Here is a 24916-nt window from a genome sequence, read left to right as displayed (position 1 = left end):
CCAAAGGCAATGGCTTTGGTATTTTCAATATTTACTTGGAGAAAATTTCTGCTCATTCAATATTGGATGCTGGACAGGTAATGACACCCTGGAGGAATCAAGATTGACGCTGGTAAAATAAAGCTGTCATCAATTCACACATGGAAACTGATATATTTGGATGCAGATATGCAAGAATTAAAAGGAGATTTAATTATTGACAGACTCCACAAGAAAGAAGGATGAGGTGATCACAGGTGCTACAATTCAACAGATAAGAATAAATCCAGAAAAGGGCAGCACAAAAGGGACAAAAACAGAAGTAACTGGAAGCTCAGCATGTCTGGCAGCACCTGTGAAGAAGAAAAAAAAAATCAGACTTAACACTTTGGGTCCAGTGACCCTTCCTCAGAACAGCTCAACAGGGAAGTGGTTTTGGAATAGGATGGTACGATCGGCTATGTTGAAAACTACACGTAGAGAAGGATGAGTGGGTATCATTTAGCTTGGTCAGTCACATTGAGTGAACTGGGGATTTTCTCGAAGGCCATTTCAATACAGATCAGATATCTCTGTGAAAAATCCATTACTGTAATCTTAAGAAAATTTAACAATGTTGTTAGCAATTCACCAGCTTTCAACTCAGATCTTAAAAGTAGTGCCCTACTTTACTTATCTCTCAAGCTCCCCAATTTGCCCAGCAACACCGGTCTTCACTATGAATTGGTGAAGGTCATCTCCAGTTAAACATCCACCAAGGTTGCTCATGTGATAAGATTCTCACCTCGAGCCCAATTTCACTGAAGATCCTCAACCATCACTGCAGCATTCAAATTCCCTCCTCACAGACCTTTCCAACCTCATGCATGCAATAAAACACTATTTATTCAGAGCTCTGCAGTCTTCATGTCCTTTCTAAAGGTGCCTACGAATAAAAAATTGTGTATTTTTGTCACTAGTTTGTGAAGGTCTCCATGATACTGTACTTCTTACGTTAAAATATATTATTTTAAGAATGGTACTACCCTAAAAATACTTCCCGCAACTGCATTCCTGGAGGAATGGTTTACATTTTTTAGGAAAAATTAATTTTAATGTTAAAAAGAAACTAGTCAAGAGAATACTGTAAACGCAGTTGGGTAAACAAACAGCAATCACACTGAGTACCAGAAACAATTCATGGATATCATTGAGATGTTAGGAAATTTAGTAACCAAATTGTGAAAACTTCAACACAGACAGCATTTAGAAACTATAAGTGCCTGTCAACCTGCCTTGCACGTGCATTCTCGAGCTTGTTGTGCATTATTCAAATTAAATGACCCTTTCTCTCAAAGATGCTTCTGAAAGGCATTATAGTATTTGAAAACATTTTATAGATAGAAGGTTTGAGGCACTTTTGAAATACAGCTATTTATAGTTTTGATCTAGTAATTGAAAAATCTATAATTGAAAAAAAAAGCTTAAACCTAAGGGGTGATGTTGGCATTGTGGCAATGTCACTGGGCTAGTAATCCAGAACCCCAGGTCAATGCTCTAGGGAGATGTGTTTTAATACCACCTTGGCACATGTGAAGTGTGAATTCAGTAAAATCTTGAATAAGGAGCTAGCCTAATGGCGATCAAAGTCCCACTGATGATTGTTCAGACCAGTTCTGAAGCAGGGTCACTGGGCCCAAAATGTTAACTGCTTTCTCTCCACAGATGCTGCCTGACCTGCTGAGATTTTTCTAAAATTTCTGATTTTCTGATTTGCAGAATCTGCCATTCTTTGGTTTTTAGATAAATCTCCTGTCTCTTCATTGGTAGCCAGATGGTGCCAATCTCCTGTACTTTTGGCAAAAAAAAATGATAATTTCTATTATTGAAACCTTCATGGCTTTTAGCTGAAATCAAGACTCAACACTTATTTAGCAAGAATGAAGCTGATGCCATTTTATGTCTGCGTAGAGGTGGGGCCTATTTCTGTTGCATAATTAACCCCAATGATTTGTCATTTATTTCTATTTTAGATACATGTTTTTTGAAAAACAGGACAGTAAATTCAATAATCCCAATTCACAATGCAGAGCTACACTGATGACAGTCTAGATTGCAAAATCAGCCACTAACCTCAGCCATTTTTCAAATTCATGCTCAAATTAAATCCATCAACCTGCCTGCAGTCTGAGGTGGCTAAGTTTACCCTTCCACTTGACATGTGGTCTTGGGCCATCACGTGCAATCAGATAGGAGTATTCTGCAGAAATAACATCACTTGACAACACTAACTCTGACAGCTTCTGGCTAGCATACTCACTAGAACAAATTGTACAGAAAGTTCTCAAGCTGATAGGTTAATGCTACTAACACAATTGACGGCATTGTCCATTAATCACAAGACAGTTAATTTTAGCTGAATTAAGAACGTCTTACGATGTTGCTGGTACAAAATAATTTGACTCAAATGGGCCGAGTCTTTCCAAAATCATGGTGATGGGTTAAGAGATAACAAGGTGTAGAGCTGGATGAACACAGCAGGCCAAGCAGCATCAGAGGAGCAGAAGGGGGTTCTGAAATAAATAGGGAGAGAGGGGGAGGCGGATAGAAGATGGATAGAGGAGAAGATAGGTGGAGAGGAAACAGACAGGTCGAAGAGGCAGAGATGGAGCCAGTAAAGGTGAGTGTAGGTGGGGAGTTAGGGAGGAGATAGGTCAGTCCAGGAAGGCGGGATGAGGTGAGTAGGTAGGAGATGGGGGTGGGGCTTGAGGTGGGAGGAGGGGATAGGTGGGAGGAAGGACAGGTTAGGGAACTGGGGACGAGCTGGGCTGGTTTTGGGATGCGGTCGGGGGAGGGGAGATTTTGAAGCTGCACCCATCCAGGCAAGTGGAGAATATTCCATCACACTCTTAATGTGCCTTGTAGACAGGCATTAAGGAGTCAGAAGATGTGTTACTTATCAAGAATTCCAAGCTCTCTGCAATACCTGGTCTTGTAGCTACAGTATTTATATGGCTAGTCCAGTTCAGTTTCTGGTCAATGGTAATCCCACAATGTTGTTAGTAGGGGATTCAGTGATGGCAATGTCGATGACGATGACGATTAAGCGAGGGATAGTTAGATTCTCTCTTGTTGGAGATAGTCATTGCCTGACAGCTGTGATGTGCAAATGTATTTCAGCAGGGATTCCATTTGCAATAGTGGACTTGCTAATTTTCAATTATTGGATGGCCTTTTAACATCACATCAGTCTAAGATTGTGCTGAGGTGGTGGGTAGTAAACTCTGGGTTACTTCTTATAACCATTAACCTGAGAAAGGAAAGGTTTTTTTTCCATTATCTGAATCTTTGCCATAAAGACTGCTGTGACCAAAATGCTTCTTTTCTTTCCTACCCTTTAATGGCGTTGCATAGGTCACCTACCCTGTGCAGGTTATCATTTTCTGTGAAGCTTTGAGCTACAGGAATTTATTACTCCCTACAGCTGACTCAGTGTTCCTGTCGTTTGCTGCTTTCTCTGCTCCTGTGCTTTTACATCAGATTTCCTACTCTACAGATTAGTGCCAGATGGGCCATATAACCTGTTGCTCATTGTATTCTGCCGCTCACTGGATCCTGCCAGTGTGGCATTTCTCTTTGGGGTTTTCCTCCACTTCTATGATCTGATCACTGGCCTAGCCTTGTCCTTCAGCTGAAGCACTGTGCTGTCCATGGGCTTCACTTCAAGTGTACCTTGCCATTTGCCTCCAGTTCCATAGGCCTGGGCACCATCTGTTATTATGTAGCAATATCAGGTCCACACTCTTGTAAACGAACATTGACAGGCTGCATTAAACATATACATGATGTACGGTAACAAAAGGACATCTTCCCGAACCTCATACATTCAGGCTGCATGCAGTGTGATGTCAAAATGACATTGCTACTGAACATGCGCTTAAGGAGCTATTATAGAGTCATAAATTCAGAGTCATGCAGTATGGAAACAGACCTTTCGGTCCAACTGGTCCATGCTAATCAAGTTTCCCCAAGCTAAACTAATCCCATTTGCCTGCATTTAACCCATATCATTTTAAAACTGTTCCTATTCATCTACCTGTTCAAATGTCTTAAATGTTAAAACTGTACCTGCAGCTATCACTTCCTCTGTCAGTTCATTCTACATACAAACCACCCTGTGTGATAAAGTCGTCCCTCAGATCCCTTTTAAATTTTTCTCCTCTCACCTTAAAAGTATCCCCTGTAGTTTTGAACTCCCCTAACCTAGGGAAAAGAATCTTGCCATTAACCTCATCTACACACCTCATGATTTTATAAAACTCTAGAAGGTCACCCCTCAACTTCCTATGCTCCAGTGAGAAAAGTCCCAGCATATCCACCTTCTCCTTATAACTCAAACCCTTCAGAGTAAAGGGAATAGTTAACTTTACTCCACATCCAGTAAGATGGTGCAAGTGGATGGCTCTCATAGATCGTCAGGCTCAGGGCCTGAAAATGGTGCCAAGACTTGTTTACAAATTCAGCCAGGAAGATTATTATTGGGATTTCTGCAAAAACTAATACTCAGAATGGACAATTCATATTACTGTTTCAGCTGTGAAAAGAAAAACACACAACATAGCTATTAGTTTTGTCCTTCCAACAAGCTTGTTATTTGATAATGTTTAAGCTATTTCGCATTTGTATAAAGGACAGGAGTTGCTGGTGGCATTGCAGAGATATATTACAGAGTATTAAGTATCTGAGCTTAATAATCAACATTGGTGCATGACAAAATGTTGTTTAAAACAGAGTGACCCATTGTTGGGACACTATGAAAAAGTCATGAATAGCACAGGAGAATTGAAATGGATGTGGGAAGCAGTGACTGGCACAGTAACAACGTGAACAGTCTTGGGACTGGAGCAGGCTTGTGGGAGATCTCAAGAGGAAAATCTTTGTAAGAACAGGCCCGGCTAGGAACAACTGGAGTGTTCTCAAGCAGGAAAGGTTTTAGTGCATTGGAGAAATCAAATCATTTAACTATGTCAATCATTGCTGAAGCATAGACTATAAGGTTGGCTGGCTTCCAATTAGATCAGATTGGGTTCAGTCCAAGGGCTGCAGCAGAGGTTTCACAAGGACTACAGTCAGCCTGCATGTAATACGTAGTTTATACCACTGCATCAAATAAACAGTGTGAAAATCTGCAACTGAGGCTAGAGCAGGTATTGCTCTTGTAAAATCCTTGTAATAGGCTTATGCAAATGTTTTCATAAAGTACAATACGATGCTCAGACTGTTATAACTCAAACATTACAGATGTTTTCACCCAAGCTGTTAAGACACATTCTGCAGCAGGTGGGACTTGAACCCAGACCTTTTGGCTCAAAAGGTAGACACTGCCACTGTGCCACAAGAGCCCTCCAAAGCCTATTGCCCCTGGTATTCTCAGGCAGTCTCCACTCCTAGCACTAACCAGGTTTGAGTCTGTTTAGCTTCCAAGACCAGATGTTGTCAGATTAGTATGGCTATACTTAAACAGTATATAATTGTGTAAAAGGCAGATTATCGAGACCAATTCTTTAGATCAAAAGTCACTGGATCAATTTTTGTATGGGTAATGCTTTTAAAAAGTGCTCGATTTGGGTTCCACAAAGGATGTGGGAATGGAACAAATTTAAAACCAATCAATTCATATTCATTCTGTAACACAATTTATTTATTTTAGAACATTACAAATGATATACATTTCAACCAACAAAATATGAATACATACTACAATGAATTAACTACATTGTTTATGCTAAAATCCTTCAAAATCACTCTGATTGCTATTCGAAACACTGAACAATTTGTCACAATGACCTGGTTATATAGCATCATCATATGCATCTCCCTCAGCTTCAACTTTGTCATTATCAGTAGGATATTATCATTCTACAAGTAATCCTCTTCGGTACTGCCTCAATATCCCCACATTAGAAATGATTTTTTAACAATGTTGGAATTAAGTTCATTCGCACATCTCTGACCCTTTGGCTTAAAGTTGCTGGGAGGGATGTTACATATTTCAACATTTAGGGAGAGTGCTGTCACCTTGCAACATCCATTGATCCACATCTCTTGGTTGCAGGTAGTTCTTCTATAACGTGTGTTTCGTTAACACAAATTGGCTGTAACATGATTGGGGAATAGTGGACGCTGTTTGGATAACGCAAATTCTTTGCTGTACAGGTATAGTGATTTTCAATAGCAATTTCGCTATGATGCGATTTTCTATGGCAATTTTCTATAGCGCGAGGTCACGCAACAACGTAACTATTGTGTTATAAAGAGAACTACCTGTACTGCCTTAAAGAGAGCTAGTATACACACATGCAAGGGCTGAATTACACTTGTAAGACCACTGGGAATGACTACCATGTCGCTACCATATCATGGTTGATCTCGCACTATGGATTATGTCATTGACAGAGCAAGATTTGAACATATCTCCAATGGGCAAACAATTTTCCTCACATTGTCCTTTTCATCTCAAATTCCGAAATTCTCTGATTCATTTCTTGCGTCTAGCCTTTCTTGTAAACTTAGGTTACAAAGCCTTTCTAAAATTTCTCTTTGGGGACAGCTTTGCCTTTGAATACCACCAAGTTTAATAAGGATGGAACCACTGTGAACACTGTCTTCTCAAGGCCAGCTGTTGTGACAAGGACATATATTTCGCCAAACTTGACAATATTATTTACTGACATGTCAAAGATTCTCATTTTACCCATATTTTTAAACACAGGACAATTGATATGCATTCTTCCCTCAAAATCAGTTGAAAAGCTGAGGCGAAGTGAGAGTGACTGCCCTTGACATCAAGGCTGCATATGGCCAAGTGTGGCATCAAGCATCCCTAGCCAAACTGGAGTCAACGGGAATCAGGGGGCAAACTCTCCATTAGTTGGCGATGTACCTGGCACAAAGGGAGATGGGTGAGGTTGTTGGAGGTCAGTCATCTCAGCTCCAGGACAGCTCTGCAGGAGTACCTCAGGGTGGTGTCCTAGGCCCAACTGTTTTCAACTATTTTATCATTGACCTTTCTTCCAACGTAAGGAGGGAATGTGTGCTGATGACTGCACAATTTCAGCTCTTCAGTTACTGAAGTAGACCAAGTCCAATATGGCTTTGTGTGTTGGGAAATCATGTCTCTCTAACTCAATTGAGTTTTTTGAAGAAGTAACAAAGAGGATTGATGAGGGCAGAGCAGTGGATGTGATCTATATGGACTTCAGTAAGGTGTTCAACAAGGTTCCTCATGGGAGACTGGTTAGCAAGATTAGATCAGATGGAGGACAGGGAGAACTAGTCATCTGAATACAGAACAGGCTCGAAGATGGAAGACAGACGGTAGTGGTGGATGATGCTTTTCAGACTGGAGGTCTGTGACCAGCAGCATGCCACAAGGATCGGTGCTGGGTCCACTGCTTTTCATCATTTATATAAATGATGTGGATGTGAACATAGGAGGTATGGTTAGTAAGTTTGCAGATGACACTAAAATTGCAGGTATAGTCAACAGTGAAGAAGGTTATCTCAGAGTACAATGGGATCTTGATCAGATGGGCCAATGGGTCGAGGAGTGGCAAATGGAGTTTAATTTAGATAAATGGGAGGTGCTGCATTTTGGAAAGGCAAATCAGACCAAAACTTATACACTTAATTGTAAGGTCCTGGGGAGTGTTGCTGAACAAAGAGTGCAGGTTCATAGTTCCTTGAAAGTGGAGTCACAGGTAGACAGGATAGTGAGGAAGGCATTTGGTATGTTTGCCTTTATTGGCCAGTGCATTGAGTATAGGAGTCAGGAGGTCATATTGCATATACAGGACATTGGTTAGGCCACTTTTGGAATACTGCGTGCAATTCTGGTCTCCCTGCGATAGGAAGGATGTTGTGAAATTTGAAAGGGTTCAGAAAAGATTTACAAGGATGTTGTCAGGGTTGGAGAGTTTGAGCTACAGGGAGAGGCTGAATAGGCTTGGGGCTATTTTCCCTGAAGCGTCAGAGGCTGAGGGTGACCTTATAGACATTTACAAAATCATGCGGGGCATGGATAGGGCAAATAGACAAGGTCTTTTCCACAAGGTGGCAGAGTCCAAAACTAGGGCGCATAAGTTTAAAGGTGAAATGGGAAAGATCTAAAAGGGACAATTAGGGGCAGCTTTTTCATGCGGAGGGTGGTGTGTGTATGGAATGAGCTGCCAGAGGAAGTGGTAGAAGCTGGTACAATCACAACATTTAAAAGGCATCTGGATGGATCTATGAAGAGGAAGGGTTCAAGAGGGATATGGGCCAAATGCTGGCAAATAGTATGAGCTTTATTTAGGATATGTGATCAGCATGGACGAGTTGGACCAAAGGCTCTATTTCCATGCTGTACAGCTCTATGACTTGAAGAACTGGACAATATTCAGGCTTGAGCTTATCAGTGGCAAGCAACATTTGCACCACACAAATGCCAGGCATTGACCATCTCCAATAACAGACAATCTAAACTTTGCCCCTTGGTGTTACGATACCTGAATCCTTTACTATCAACATCTGGGGGTTCTCATTGACCTGAAACTGAACTGGACCGAGTATACAAATAGAGAAGTTCCTACAACACTCAAGGAGCTTGACACATTCCAGGACAAAGCAACCCATTTGATTTGCACTACATCCGCAAGCATTCACCCTCTCCACACTGACACTCGGTAACAGCAGTGTGTACTCTCAACAAGATGCACTACAGAAATTCACCAAAGATCCTTATTGAGCACCTTCCAAATCCATGACCACTTCCATCTAGAAGGAAAAGGCCAATAGACAAACGGGAACACTACTAACTGCAAGTTCCCCTCAAAGCTACTCACCTTCCTTGGAAATATATCACCATTCCTTTAGTGTCATTGGGTCAAAATCCTAGAATTCCCTCCCTAACAGCATTGTGTGTCTACCTACAGTGGTTCAAGAAGGCAGCTCACCACCATCTTCTCAAGGGCATCTAGGGACTAGCAATAAATGCTGGCCCAGCCAATAATGCCTACATCCTACAAATTAATTTTTTTTAAAAAAAGGCGAAATTTCATGATCTTCTGGCTTTTCTGGGTCTTTTTCCGGGTTATTGGCCTGAGTGAAAAGGGATGAGGATTGACAGGGGATTGGAAATGACAGCATAAAGTGGCTGTCATCGACTGTCCATCTGCCCTCGGTCCAGTCCCTCAGTCATGTACAAATGAGTGCAGACAACGCCATGTCCCACTCCCCACTCCATCCAATCCGAACCACAGACATCCCTAACAGTTTAGATGCACTATCCATCAGTCTGGTTTGCCAATTCTTTCCTGGAGCTGAAGTCACTGCAGTTCACATCAGATGAGGCCCTCATAATGGTCAATAATTGGCACAGGCAGTCAGGCCATACGTGGAAGCCCCTGCCCTCAGCTACCGCAATGTAATGTTTATGTGTAATTTGTTTATATGACTGTAATGACTATCCTCCTAATTAAGATAACACGGTGTGGAGCTGAAGGAACACAGCAGGCCAGGCAGCATCAGAGGAGCAGGAAAGTTGATGTTTCAGGTTGGGACCCTTCGAAATGTTGATTTTCCTGTCCCTCTGATTCCAGCATCGGCAGTTCTTACTATCCTTTGAACTATGTCTTTTTCTCTGTAAAGTAACACAATTACTTTTCTATTCCTCTTTTTGTAACAAGGATTTTGTACCTAGGAGCTTGTGCCTCAGATGGCACCATAAGAGGTGACATTGTAAAACTTTTCACTGTACCTCTGGTGCATCTGTACTTGAGTGCACGTGACAATAAAGGATATTCTATTCTACTCTATAACTGATGGCGGGACAGGAAGGCTGCACTTGGGCTTGCTCACCTAGAACTCCATACGGTTGAGTTTGGTAAGTCTGCCACCAGTCCAGCTAATTCAGTTCACTTTTTGCCTCCAGGCCCAGGCCTGGGAGAATGCAGCTGTAGGGGCAATCTTTATACAAAGTTGCCTTTTACAGAAGTACATACAAAAACTTAAAAAAAAGAAAGACAAGTGTAAGTGCTTGCTTCCTCAATTTTGAACTACAGTATACCACTAAGAAAGAAATCTGAAACGTTTCATTATTAGTTAAGATGAGAAAAAGTGAAACAGTCCATTAAATTTTAAGGCATATACCTGTCAAATGTACTGAACAGAGATAGTAGGAACTGCAGATGCTGGAGAATCCGAGACAACAAGGTGCAAGGCTGGATGAACACAGCAGGCCAAGCAGCATCATAGGAGCAGAGAGGCTGACGTTTCGGGCCTAGACACTTCATTTATAACCCAGTGGCACAGAGGTACCTGGGAGCTTAGGTTAGAATGATATGACTTTGAAGAAAGTCTTCAGTTAAAAGTTTTACTTGTTACAGTTCTTGCCCAGGCCGCTTACTGGAGTCCTGTGCTACTAGGGCACTCCACATGAGGAGAGAGAAAAACTGGCATCATTTGTCACACCCCCATTGCAATCCTGCTTCCTGTCAGCCAACAATGAAGTCAAATCAGGAGCAGTCATGAAGAAATATAGCTTTAGTTACTCTCTTTCTCTGGCTGACAGCTGCAGCTCATCTTCCTGTGGGGAAAAATGTAAGCAGACAGCGTGTACAGCAGGACAAAATGCCCTGGAAACAAGGGAACTGTTTCATTCATGGCAGTGTCTAATCATCAATGACGGCTAACCAGGCCAGTCAAAAGCAAAACAGAAACATTTTATTCGCTTGTTGGATAAATTCAAAATCAATAACTAGGTCAAATAACCTCTTCCTCTGAGTTTTGTGGGGAAGTAAATTAGTAATTGCTCTCATCTGCTTCTCAGATCTTATCATTTATCCCAGTCATTTGGAAGATCCTAAGGTGTTTTCATATGAAGAGGGCTAAATGTGATATACAACTTTACACTTCATGGTCCCCACTCTATTAACATCTCCAAGGATTGACTGGAACCATCACTCTCTGGTTGATAACTTGGCAGACCAGATCACTCACACAGTTTAGAACCTACCAATTTTAACCTCGTTTAATTTTAACAGGAGGAATTTTGAACAAATAGTTGGACAGAGTCTGGTACACCAGCTTAGCAGACAGGTACTGAAGATATGAACTATTCCTGTCATTTCCTAAATGAGTTTAGATTCTCAGTCTTGGCTACCCCTTACTGACAAGTCATTCCCTAACTAGCAATATCACCAGCCGGTGTATTAATATGGAGTCAATGTTCGTGTGAAATAAAGCCTAGTTTTAGGCATACTGAACAGTAAATCAATGAAGTAAAGTAAATGCAATGATGAGAAAACAGTGGCATTTTTCAAATACGCACAAAGTTTAAAGTACACATGCACATCCCATACAAATATATGAGTATTGCGAGCACATAACAAATTATGGTGTCTATTGCTTATTTATCATTGGTTAACTAAATTGCAATTTGCAACATCTGGATTCCAAGTTAATACACTGAACACCACTTTCCTACATCCTACAGGTACCAAATTATTTGAAGAAACGACCCAAAACATTAATTCTGATTTCTCTCCACAGATGCTGCCAGATCTGTCTTTGTTTCCAATTTACAGCATCCGCAGTTCCTTCGGTATCTATTTACCATGTCATCAATACCACTTTAAAGCTCACAATTCAGTGCTGATTTTTGTCAAAGTAAAATGAATATAACTCAAAATGGGGATCAAAAAAACATAGTCTGTTGAAGTAGAGCAAACAGTCACAAAAGTATGAGAAAGAAAACAAGAAATGGATGAGTTATAAATGATTGTTACCTTTACTTCCAATTGTTTTCTTTACTGTTCCAATCTCCAGTCTTTGCCTTGGCTCTTGTTCCTTCACAAAGCTGTTAAACCACCTTCTTCTCAAATGACCAATTTCAGGGTGCCCTGATATCAGCCAACGCGGTCCAAATTTCCTGTTCATAACTGGCTCGTCCCATACCTGCATGTTAACTGGCATCTTGGATTTGTACTTCAGGCTGTATATTGTTTCGGGATCAGAAATAGCTTTCTCTAGGACAGTTGTGACTGATGTTGGCTGGTTGTTGGAGACACCACGAGGGCCCAATTGTATGGAGAACCCTGACCGCTGCAGTAGCAGTAGGCTGCCAGCCATCAGGTAGGCCCCAATGAGGAAAACGAAAAGTATGGGTGTCCACCGGAGAAATCTCTGTACTCGAACAAAAGGTTTGGCCATGCCCTTTCCCCCTAGCTTCCACCTCAAGCACTGTTAGATTCTGAGGCTTGCAATCATTCCATCCTTTTGAGGTCTTTAAAGCACTGCATTTTGTTAAGCTTGTGCTTCTTTCTCCTTGACCAGCAACGATGGAGCAGCGCACATCACCACATGTAAATGTGTGACTTTTCCAAAGACTGGAAAAATATACCTTCTATAGCAGAATGCTCTCGTTTCAGACAGATGGTTAACCAATGCATGCTGAGGCCTGAACAAAGGAATAATGAGGAAGACGAATAAGTCCGAAAATAGTTATGAAACCTAAAGAGAAAGAGAGAGAATTTTTGAATTTGTTCTTACTATTGTTCAGCATTATGTTCTTCCAATAACAGACATGCAATTATTTCACAGCTTCTTTGCAGTAACACGTTAAAATTGAACTTTTCTAAATGATTTACACACCATGAAATAACCATGACTTCCCGAATGTATAAACTTCACTGTAGTATAACTGAAGTTAACATTTCCTTTCAATTCGAAACATAGAAACTCATGATGGGGTGCACGTGGAAAAAATATTTCCTCTTGTGGGAGAATCTAGGGGATCATAGTTCAAAAAAAAATGGGGTTGCCCATTTAGAGAAAAGGACAATTTATTTCTCATAGACGGTCATGCTTTTGGAACTCTCCTCTTCATACGGCAGCAGAAGCAGAGTCCTTGAATATTATTAAAGCAGACTGAGCGAGATTCTTATTGAGTAAGCGTGGGTGAAAGGTTATCAGGTCAGTGCTAGTCTGGAGTTATCAGATCAACTGTGATCCTGGCAGAGCAAACTCGTGGGGTGAGGTGGTCTATTCCCGTTCCTACTTCATATTCCTGTATATCCATAGTAATGCACAACAAAACATCACTCAAATGAAATCAAAGGCATCACTTACTTTTAGTTAGAGATAGTAAGAACTGCCAATGCTGGAGTCAGAGATAACACAGTGCGGAGCTGGAGGAACACAGCAGGCCAGGCAGCATCAGAGGAGCAGGAAAGCTGACATTTCGGGTCTGGACCCTTCTTCAGAAATGGGGGAGGGGAAGGGAGCTCCTCCAGTGCCATAATGATGCCATCCGGAAACTGAAGGAGCAGCACCTCATATTCCACCTTGGGAGCCTACAGACCAATGGTCTCAATGTGGACTTTAATAGTTTCAAAATCTCTCCACCCCTGGCCTCAACCCATGACCAACCCTCCCTCTCATCCCCACCTCCTTTACCTGTCTGTCTTCTCTCCCACCTATCTGCTCCTCCCACCTCACTGATCAATCCCCATCACTGCCTACCTGCACTGGCCTATCACTATCCCACCTACCTTCCCCAGCCCCACCCCTCCTCTCTCTATTTATTTCAGAGCCCCCCACCCCTCCCCCATTTCTGAAGAAGGGTCCCGACCCGAAATGTCAGCTTTCCTACTCCTCTGATGCTGCCTGGCCTGCTGTGTTCCTCCAGCTCCACACTGTGTTACCACTTCCTTTTAGTTGGTGTCTTTTGGGTTCTGTAATGTACACTGGCCAAGAATGAAAGGAGATTGATTTGTGGCTTCCACTCTGCGTTGTTATTGGGAATGATACTAAGAACACACTTTTTAAACAAGGAAGAGTCAGAAAAAGAATTGCCAGACCTCAATTAACTCTCAAGCAGTTCATGGAAGTTGAACAGAATAGTCCATAGTTTCACAAATGTGTTTATGATCTTGCTACATTTAATGCTCAAAGGAAAGCTTCCCACTAAATGGTGGCATTGGGGCACATTTAGGGGCGAGTAGAAAACTTTAAAAACAAAGGGTACCAAATTATTTTTCTTCCCTAAAGCAATACCTTTGATCTCATAAAATTAGGAGGAGTAAACTTAAGGGTCCTCTAATCTGCTATGCCATTCAATACCATCGTGGGTCATCTTATGCTCAACTTCACTTTCCTATATCCCTCAGTTCTGTGACACACCAAAAGTCTATCCCAGCTCTGAATAGATTCTTGACAGAGTATCTGCATCTCTCAGTGGTATATAATTCCAAAATGAAGAGCCGTCTTTGTTTCACCCCTAAATAAATCAACACCTTCTCAAAAAGCTAGACTCACCATTTTCTAGATATCCTCAGCTAGGATATATGATTTCTCAGTATCTACCTTGGTAAATCCCTTCAGACTCATTTAGGGTTGAATGAAAACACCTTTCAATCTTCTAATCTCCAAACAGTAGCAACCCAGTTTTCTCATAGGACAACCTTCTCATTTCAAGAACCAATCAAGTGAACCTTCACTTAATTGACTCTAAAGCAAGTGTGTATTTTTTTTACGAATGGAGATGTAAGTGAGTAGCCTCACATTTCTCTATTATACTTCATCTACCAGCTCATGTCCATTCATCTAACCATCATTTTTGAAGCATCTTTGTGCCATCTGTTTCTCCCTTAAATTAAGAATGGAAAGCTCATTTTATTTTATATTCTTACTGTGTATTACAGGCTAGGTAGACCACAGGGTCTTTAAAGGCTAGACATTATTTCTATGTTTATGGTTAGGTATGTAATTCTCCATGCACGATCACGACCAGAATACAGATTGCTGATATCATTCTGCACTGTTTTCCAGCCACCTAGGAAACCGAGCTGATTGACTCCTGCTGTATGTTCATATTTGCTGGAAAAGTATCTCGCTTTTATCTTTCTCAGTTTGAAATTTTCTGATGGACATTTACCTTCCAGTAAAGGTCAACTGTCCATTATTTCAATGTCCTGTATCTCCTTCCTGATTTATAATAGGAATCTACACCAAGTGGTAGTGGGGACGGGGTGGAGTGATTAATAAACAAGGTTGCAGTCAATTATATTGCCACCTGGTGATACCACCCAGTGGCTTTCCTTCAGAACTGACTGGTGAGATTCAATGCATACATTGATATGAAGCATGGATCAAATGAAAGTCAGCATATCAGCTGATGTAGTGCAGATATTTAAATTTCGATGCAATATACCTGCCACAAAAAGTGGGCAGATGTTTTCAGAATCACTCCATTTCCAAAAGGACGTCCAACAGGTGTGAACATAGGTGAGGATAGAGTCAAGAATCAAATGACAGAAAATCCCAGCTAAAGAATCTAAAAATAAATTGCTCTGAAAGGCAGAATTAATGGCACATCTGTTATTTTTAACTGGTAATAAAGAGAGAGACACAGAGAGAGACAGAGACAGAGACAGAGACAGAGACAGAGAGACACAGAGAGAGAGAGACACACAGAGAGAGAGAGACACACACAGACACAGACACACAGACACAGAGAGAGAGAGAGACAGAAAGACAGAGGCATGACAGGGAGGTAACACTGATAAGTAAAGAGATAGCAACATCTAGGGCATGATTGATTACTCTGTCTGAGTGAAGGAGACCTTAACAACATTGACTTATGACCTAGAATGGACATTTTTTGTTTGAAGGAAGAATAGAATTTAATAGTGAGGTGCCCTTGGGATTGTCGGTTTGGATACTTTGACCAGTTTATATATTACCGACACTTTACCCAAGTGCTCGTCGATGAGGTGGTCAAAGGAATACAGAATTTTGTTTGCTGATTAACTCAATTTTACTAAAAAGACTATGCTTGTATTTCTGAAATTCCCACAATATTTACCCTCTAGGTAGCTCAATCCATCTCAAAGGATATTACCCACAATGATCCACGTGTCTGAGCTGGGCCACTGGAATCTCCTTCCACTCTGATGGAAGGCTGGCTCTCTTCCACGAAGGGGAGTCTCATAGCTCAAGGTAGATCTTCTCCTGGGACTTCTTAGGTTGCCGCACCGTCTTCCGCCGCAAGACTCACTGCAGGTCTTCGCTGAGAGGTTAGCTTCCAGGTGTGTGTTGTTAGCATCCCCTCATCCCAGGCCTTCCTGAATGTTCCGTGCCTTTTGGCCAATGGGATCATGAGGTGGGTTCAAAGCATCCAATGGAGTCGCGCCAACACTGTCACTGTTGCTATCCGAGGGAGGTGTAAACTGCACATAACCATTTCAACTCCCCCTCCCATTCCGCAGACGACATGTCCATCCTGGGCCTCCTGCAGTGCCATAACGATGCTACCCGAAGGTTGCAGGAACAGCAACTCATATTCCGCTTGGGAACCCTCCAGCCAAATGGTATCAATGTGGACTTCACAAGCTTCAAAATCTCCCCTCCCTCTACCACATCCCACAACCAGCTCAGCTCGTCCCTGCCTCCCTAACCTGTCCTTCCTCCCACCTATCCCCTCCTCCCACCTCAAGCCCCACCCCCATCTCCTACCTACTCACCTCATCCCGCCCTTCCTGGACTGACCTATCCCCTCCCTACCTCACCACTTACACTCACCTTTACTGGCTCCATCCCCACCTCTTTGACCGGTCTGTCTCCTCTCCACCTATCTTCTCCTCTATCCATCTTCTATCCGCCTCCCCCTCTCCCTATTTATTTCAGAACCCCCTTCCCCTCCCCCATTTCTGAAGAAGGGTCTAGGCCCGAAACGTCAGCCTTCCTGCTCGGCCTGCTGTGTTCATCCAGCTCTACACCTTGTTATCTCAGATTCTCCAGCATCTGCAGTTCCTAGTATCTCTCATACTCAGACACTGGCTAGAAATCAAGGTGTCAGGAAGTCTGATCAATACTCCTCAAATACACAATCCTTAGGCTGGTTGTAACTGGTTCCACCGAACATTTGTGACCTCTTTGATCTTGGTTTTCCACTTTATGTGACCAATAGCTGCTGCCTGCTGTTTAATTTAGTTTGGCCAATTTTCTATCATACCTGATTTCTCCAGCTACGGGTCAATTTAGAATGGCAAATTTTGGGCCTGTGGTCGCTTAATTACAACTTTTTAGTATTCTTCAGAGTTTTGCTTCAGTTTTTTTTAAGTTCAGGCAACTCTTTCCCTGAGTCATTTGAATAAAATGATTTTTAAGGTGAGAGGTCAGAGATTTAAAAAAGACACAAGAGGGGTACATCTTTTTTTAAAAAAACACAGAGCGTGGTTTGCGTATGGAATGAACTTCCTGAGGAAGTGGTGGATGCAGGTACAATTGCAATGTTTAAAAGACATTTGGATAGGTATATGAATAGGAAAGGTTTGGAGGGATATGGGCTAGGAGCAGGCAAGTGGGACTAGTTTAGTTTGGGATTATGCTTGGCATGGACTGAAAGGGTCTGTTTCCGTGCTGTATGATTCTATGACTACAATTGTAAAACCTGTTCTCAGTCTCCTATTGATTGATTAAGTAATGAAGATAACAGCAATGATAGAAAGTGGGGAAAAGAAATATTCTTTCTGGACATTAAGAAATTAGGGAGAAGTTCAGACTGTCCCCAAAATGTTTTACAGCCAATTAAGCATTTTTGAATTATGGTCCTTGTTGTATTGAAGACTGCACAGCAGTTAATCAAAGCAAGTACCCACAATTACAATGTGGTAATGACCAGATAAGCTGTTTTCAGTGGTTATTGGCCATGACACCAGGAATATCTTCTCTGTTCTTCTCTAAAATAGTGCCATGGGATCTTTAACATCCATCTGAGAAAGCAGACTGGGCTTCGGTTTAGCATCACCTGTGAAAGATGGTACCTATAACAATGCAGCACTTCCTCAACATTGTATTAGGTATCAGCCTCGATTCTTGAGGTCCAGTATCTGGAGTGGGACTTGAATTCCCAAACTTCAGAGCAAGAGTGAAACTGCTCAGCCATGGCTGATATTCAACTGATATAAATTGATGTTGATACACAGTGTACATGTATGAATATTGTTCAGTTGAAAGGTAACTGACCTGAAACATTAGTTCTGTTTCTCCTTCCATAAATACCACACAACCTGTTGAGTGCTTCTAATATTTTCAGTTTTGAGTTCAAATTTCCAAAAGCTGTGGTATTTTGCTTTTGTCCATACATCAGCTCACAGGCTATGAAATGTGTTAATTTTTTTTGTTTGTTTTGTTAAATATTAAGAAGTTCCATCAATTAAATTATAACTCTGGTTCTTAAGTTTAATTCTGCCCAAATTCCATATGTAAATTAGCACTTGCAATGGCCATTACATAAACAATTACATCAGGCAGAATTGAAAACTCATGTTGCTTTATCAGGCCCTCACCTTCTCTCATTTGTTTCTCAGTAAGAATCAAAATAGAGATCTCTACGGCTGTGAATGAAGCGCCTGTATTGACAGCAATCTGGGATAGCTGCATCTCTGCTTTTTCCATAACATCTTGTATGCAGATTTTAGTAATAAGAATAGAGGATGGGAAAATGAGGGGTTATCTGCAAGTTTCACAAAGATCTCTAAACCCTTGCAAATGTTCTCTCCTTTCCAAATGTTGACAGATCTTGAGATTGGTTGGCTCGCCGAGCTGGTTTGTTGTTTTGCAGACGGTTCGTTACCATGCTTGGTAACATCCTCAGTGCAGCCTCCGGTGAAGCGTCAGTGTGTTTTCCCGCCTGATTTTTAACAATGACAACACTACTTGAACAGGAACACGACCCCAATGAAACCATCTCCAAGGACAACACGCTCAAACTGTTGGAACTATGCCTGACCACCCACTTCACCTTCAACAGCCAAACATACGAGCAAATCAACGGGACACCCATGGGACCACCTATCTCCAGACTCATAGCAGAAGCACTGATGCAAAGACTGGAAAGGACCGTCCTTCGGCAAATCCAACCTAAACTGCGGATACGCTATGTAGACGACACCTTTGTCATCATTAAAACGGACCAAATTAGAAGAGACACACAAACTTATAAACTACACCCTCACCAGAATAAGATTCACCAGAGAGGAGGAGAAGAACAAACAGCTCCTATTCCTGGACGTCATGGTAGAGCGCAGGACAAATGGGGAACTGTAAATGAAAGTAAACCGAAAAGTCACACACACAGACCAGGTACTGAACTTCAACAGTAACCATCCCAACACACACAAACGAAGCTGCGTATGAATGCTATTAAAAAGGGCAACAACACACTGCAGCAACACGGAACTACACCAAGAGGAGGAGGAATACCTCTTCCAAGTGTTCAAGGATAATGGATATTCAAAGAACTGGGTCAGAAGATGCCTACACGAACAGCATCAGAAAGATTCTACACACCCCGACACACTCATCACACTACTCTACATCAGGAACACATCGGAACTCACCACAAGACTCCTACGACCGCTGGGCATCGGAGTGGCACACAAGCCTACATCAAACCTATGACAACTGCTCACCCAAACTAAAGACCCACTCCCTGCCATGGACAGGACCAATGTCATCTACAAAATCCCCTGCAGAGACTGCGAGAAACATTACAATCTGACAAACAGGAAGGAAACTAACAACAGTACATGAACACCAACTGGCTACAAAAAGCACGACCAATACTCACTCATCTCAATCCACATGGACAAGGAGAACCACGACTTCGTGGGACAACACCAAGATCCTGGGAAAGTCTGGGCAGTGACAAGCACAAGAATTCCTGGAAGCATACTATTAATAAACATATTGAACTCTACCACATATACATTCCACTATGAAGGAAAACAGGAAGTGAGGCAATCCATCTCAATGGACCCCAGAGTTTAAAAACCAGGCGGGAAAACACACTGACGCTTCATCGGAGGCTGCACTGAGGATGTTACCAAGCATGGTAATGAAACGTCTGCAAGACAACAAACCAGCTCGGCGAGCCAACCAACCTCAACACCCCCAACCCGAGCTACAGATCTGTCATATATTCCCCACATTTTCTTTCTTGGTTTTGTATTGTCAATATTAGCCTCTCTCTTTAAATCAGCATAACTTCTTGTAGTTGGATCAGTGATAGAACTTTACAACAGAAGGCTATAGCTTAAGGTCCTATTTAATAGACTTAAAAGCATTGTCTAAGCAGGCACTTGCTGTGTAACGGTGAAGAATTGCTGTGCTGTTTTTGGATGTTAGGTCATGATTGCGGGCAAGAAATTGGACACATAACTGACTGCGTTTTGAATGCTATATCTGCCTTTAGTGTTTCAAAATGTTATCCACAGCTTTCACATACCATGTTTTCACAAAGAAAAGTGAAAGAATGAACCATTGACATGACGGTGCACCAATAACACAGCCTGTTCTGACCTGGAGGAGCCCGTAGTACTTGGCTGAACAGGGTTCAAAATTTGTGGTGGTCTGCTGTATGCTGCACAACTTCAAGAGGCATTCAGCCACCATGAGCTGACATTCTCAGTTACTAGATTCATAGCAGGCAGCGAGGGGCAGAGAATGAAGAGGAACGCACGCACTTTAGTCAGAATTTCTTGGCCGAAGTTGTTCTCTGGGGAGAGCACATCCAACTGCAATATCGCTAAATGCAAGTCTGATGCCTCTTTCATCAACAGTAACACACCATTGCTTTCCTCTGTCACTGACACAACTGCAAAAATTTCAATATAATGACAAACAAACATTTCAAAGGGAAGTTAGAAATCAAAGTGTGCCATACATAAACGTACACCAGTCATCCTTGGCACATTCTCACAGTCTGTCTTTGCTTGTCCAAATGCTCCTTGGCAGAGTTACCCCAGTATTTGCAGCAGGGTTACTTGCTAACTTTCAATGGGGCAGACCGCAGTTGGCTTTGGAGGATGTAACAAGGGTCATTGCTCACCTCTATCAACATATTCCTGTTGGCTGCCCCATCAAAGTTCTTATCTGAGACATCTGTGGTGGAACCCTTGTGAAACTTCACTCTTTGGTGAGCTGGCATCAGCATTATTCTTCTCCCCACTCCTGGTTCCAGGCCAGTATCACACCAGGTGCAGATTCTACCTTAGTAGATTTACTAAGACACATATTGCATCTGAACTCATTGCTTCATGTCTGGAATAAAGTTGCATTGTTGTGTTTTCATTATCATGGCACTTCTCCATGGTGTTCAACAGTGATGAAAATACTAGAATCTATTATGAAGGATATGGTAATTTGCCACAGGAAATAATGATCTGATTGGACAGAGTCAACATGGACTTATGAAGGAGTAATTATATTTAACAAAGTCAGTTAGAGTTTTTGAGAATGTTACTGTGAGAATAGATAATGGAGAACGAATGGATATGGTGTGCTTGGATTTTCAAAAGGCTAGTAAGAAGAAGGTTAATAAACAACATTAGAGCATGTAGCACAGGGCTAATATATTGCCATGGATTCAGGATTGGTGAAAACAAAGAAGAGTGAATAAACTGTAGGAAAAAGTGGGTTATTCTCAGCTTAACAGGCTGTGACTAGTGGGGTAGCAAAAGAATCAGGGCTTAGGACCTTATATGTAGAGATGGGGACTACTGTGTAAAAACGTTAAGGTCCCTAGAGCAGCCTCACAATTTCATGGAGCTGCTTCTCACAGGGTATAAATACCATACTGTTAGCAGAGTTAATTGGATAAATTGAAGATGGAAGATTGTTAGAACGTAGAAAAGTCTCTTAACCGTAAGCTCCGAACCTGGTGTACTTCAGTTTACGGAGCAAGTATATATAATGTTAATATACAATAAATAGCATTTTGAAGACCTAAATGTGGGCAGCACAGTGGCTCAGTGGTTAGCACTACTGCTTCACAGCGCCAGGGACCCGGGTTCGATTCCACCCTCGGGCGACTGTCTGTGTGGAGTTTACACGTTCTCCCCGTGTCTGCATGGGTTTCCTCTGGGTGCTCTGGTTTCCTCCCACAGTCCAAAGATGTGCGGGTTAGGGTGGATTGGCCATGCTAAATTGCATATAGTGTTCAGGGATGTGTAGCTTAGGTGGCTTATAGGGGAATGGGTCGGTGTGGACTTGTTGGGCCAAAGGCCCTGTTTCCGCACTTAGGGATTCTATAATTTGAAGCCAGTTGATAAACTTGCCTTCTGCTTGACCAATCTGTCTTGAACTCAATCTCCCAGGAGTGGCTGTAAAACCACATAAAAGAAAGACCGAGTAATATTTTCAAGCTTGCAGGTAACACAAAACTCGGAGGCAATGTACATTGTGAGGATGATTCGGATAGGCTTCGAAAGAATTTGGGCAGGCTGAGTGACTGGACCAGAGCATGGCAGATGGAATATAATGTGGATCTGTATGAAGTTATCCACTTTGTAGGAGGAACAGAAGTGTGGGACTATTTATTAAATGGTGAGAGATGGGGCAATGTAAGTATCCAAAAGGACCTGGGTGTCCTTGTTCATAAGTCACTGCAAGCTAACATGTGGATGCAGTAACTAAACAGCAAGGCAAATGTTTTACTGGCTTTTTTTGTGAGGTTCTGAGTACAGGAGTAAGAATGTCTTGCTTCAACTGTATAGAAGCTTTCTTCAATTGTACTTGAAGTACTGTGTGCACTTCTTGGTCCCCTTATGTAAGGGAGGGGGGATAGACTTACCAAGGATAGAAAGGGAAATGCAGGGTTAGAGGGATAGAGTAAGGGGGGTGTGGGACTGGGTGGGATGCTCTTTGTAGGGTCAGTGTGGACTCAATGGGCCAAATGGCCTGCTTCCACACTGTACAGATTCTATACAGAGCAGTAGAGATTAACTATTCTAATGGCAAGACTGTCCATCTTGAAGGGATTGAGGAGATGGAGTCAGTATTTTCTGGGATTTAGAAAAATGAGAGGTGATTTCACCGAAACTTACAAAAATCTTAGAGGGCTACAGAGTGGAGTAGGTGAAGAAAGGAGATTTCCCCTGATTGTGGGATCTAGATTGAAGAGTAATTTCTTCATTTATTAGGCAGTGAATCTTTGGAATTTTACAATCCAGAGAGCTGTGAAAGCTCAGTCAGTCAATATGTTCAAGACAGAGATCAATAGATTTCTCAATACTAATGATACAGGCAAAGAGGATAGCACAAGGAAACTGTGCTGAGACAGATGAGCAACCATGTTGGAGAGTGACACAGCAACTTGAGGGGCAGAATTCCATGAGCAGGTTGCATTCTTGGGAATAGGTAAGGAAAAAGACTAAGGTTTCATTGCAATGAGGACTTAAAATACCAGACAAATTTTGTAAAGAAAAAGCCTACAGTTTACAAATGAGGAGTATCGGATGACGGAGAAGGGAGGAGGAAGATGATGCAGGAGGACAGTCACCTGTCAATGTCACTTTTGATATTTTCAATTCTATCAAAGAACAAGGTCTTGGAAATGAATGTTAGAGATTGTTGGTCTTTGAATAACAGGGATATAGTGAATTGACTAGAGTCTGAGGCTTGTGGTCCTGCTGGTCAGATATTGCAATTCATGATGAATTCACTAAAAATGAGGACACTGAACTCCTTGTAGCACTGCTCCAGGTTTGACTCCCGGTTTGACCTCCATAACTGTCTGCTTACACAGTCCTTTGAACATGTGTCTGGCCCACAGATACACGTCTCTATCATTCTGCGTCTCTTCTATCAAGCCTCTAGTGCAGTGTTCCAATACCTTTGGGCTGTCTAGTGACTGTGTTTCCTCCTCTGTCACCTCTACCCTGTCAGCATCTCCTTCTTCAGTAATGATAGAAATGCATAAAATGGTCATCTCATTTCCTTACTTCACTGTGGCTACACTTTAAATACAAATCATTGGTTGCAAAATTCTCTTGGGTAATTTGCGGATGTGAACGGCAATCAGTAAATAGAAGTTCATTATTTTCTTTAAACTTGCTGAAGCAGATCTGGCTTGCTTTCAACTTTGAGGTTCTAACACACCTTTATGTCTCATTCTTCCGATGCTACAGTAAATGTTTCACTGCAATTGAGTCATTTCTGGAGATGTAGCTGCTATTGTTTACTCTTTCCCAAAGCTTTCGGGGTTTCATGTTCGATACATTTGGTCTTGCTTTGTCCAGGCTTGCTTTGACCCCTCCATTTGTTGCCATGGTTCCTTTTCATTCTATGTTTGAATTAAAACGAAGTCATGCTGCAGGGATGTACAAAATAATATCTATAACTTTTAGTCATTCCCTCAGTTCTACTGAAACCAGAAGGGCACATTGCAGATAGATTTTCAATTAGAAGCACATTTTCTCATGTCTCAAGATTGTGGGCTAGATTTACCAAATTTTAAAAATCAGCTGGTAGTTTGTGGGTGGAAAATGTTGAATCCCAATATTGAGGAATATCCTTGGTGGAAGCCAAAATTGAAATGTGGGGTTAGGCATCCAGAATAATGATGCCTAATCTAAAGGAAAATTACACAAAAAAAAAATTACCAGAGCCCCAGTTTGGTCTGACTGCTAACAGGTATTGGATGGAGTATACACAGCGCACACTTTGCTGACCAATGGCAAAAGGAGTTCCACGTACAGCAATCTGTGTTAACCGGCACCTTATGAACCAGCACTCTCAATAAACCAGCAAAATTACATACATCAAATACTAAAGTTTATTGTATTGTTTTTATTGTAGTGTTTTTTTAAAATTTACCTACCTGAATGTAAATATACATGTCAGTCAAATAGCCACACAAAATAGCAACAGTTGATTCAATTTCAAGTCAATTTCTCCTTAAATACCGTGATCTACCACAATATCCAAGTAGTCGGTTGAGGGTGTGAGCAAAAAGGCTCCCCGCCGGTAGACTTTATTTAAGGCAAAGTTGAAATACTGGAAGTGATTTGTGCTGTAAAAAAAGTATAATAGTGATATGTATAACCCCTGCATTATGCTTCTATTACTTAACACA

At 41.8% G+C, this 24916-nt stretch overlaps 1 protein-coding gene across 3 annotated transcripts in view; it reads right to left on the bottom strand.

Moving 5' to 3' along the window:
• The window catches only part of wscd1a (WSC domain containing 1a), a 122636-nt gene that overhangs the window by 52727 nt on the left and 44993 nt on the right, over positions 1 to 24916 (bottom strand). The window contains exons 3-4 of one of the 3 annotated variants that reach the window (XM_048612664.1): positions 24662 to 24853; positions 11784 to 12507 (exon numbers count right to left, since the gene is read on the bottom strand). The exons of 1 other annotated variant lie outside the window; for it this stretch is intronic. In XM_048612664.1, coding sequence (XP_048468621.1) covers positions 11784 to 12207 — 424 coding nt within the window. In that variant the 5' untranslated portion in view covers positions 12208 to 12507; positions 24662 to 24853. The remainder of the gene's footprint in view (positions 1 to 11783; positions 12508 to 24661; positions 24854 to 24916) is intronic. One more of the 3 variants, XM_020530875.2, reaches the window with a different exon arrangement.

Source organism: Rhincodon typus, chromosome 26 (assembly GCF_021869965.1).
Source record: "Rhincodon typus isolate 14 chromosome 26, sRhiTyp1.1, whole genome shotgun sequence".
In the NCBI taxonomy this organism is placed as follows: domain Eukaryota; kingdom Metazoa; phylum Chordata; class Chondrichthyes; order Orectolobiformes; family Rhincodontidae; genus Rhincodon; species Rhincodon typus.
This window is presented reverse-complemented; position numbering and strand designations above follow the sequence as displayed.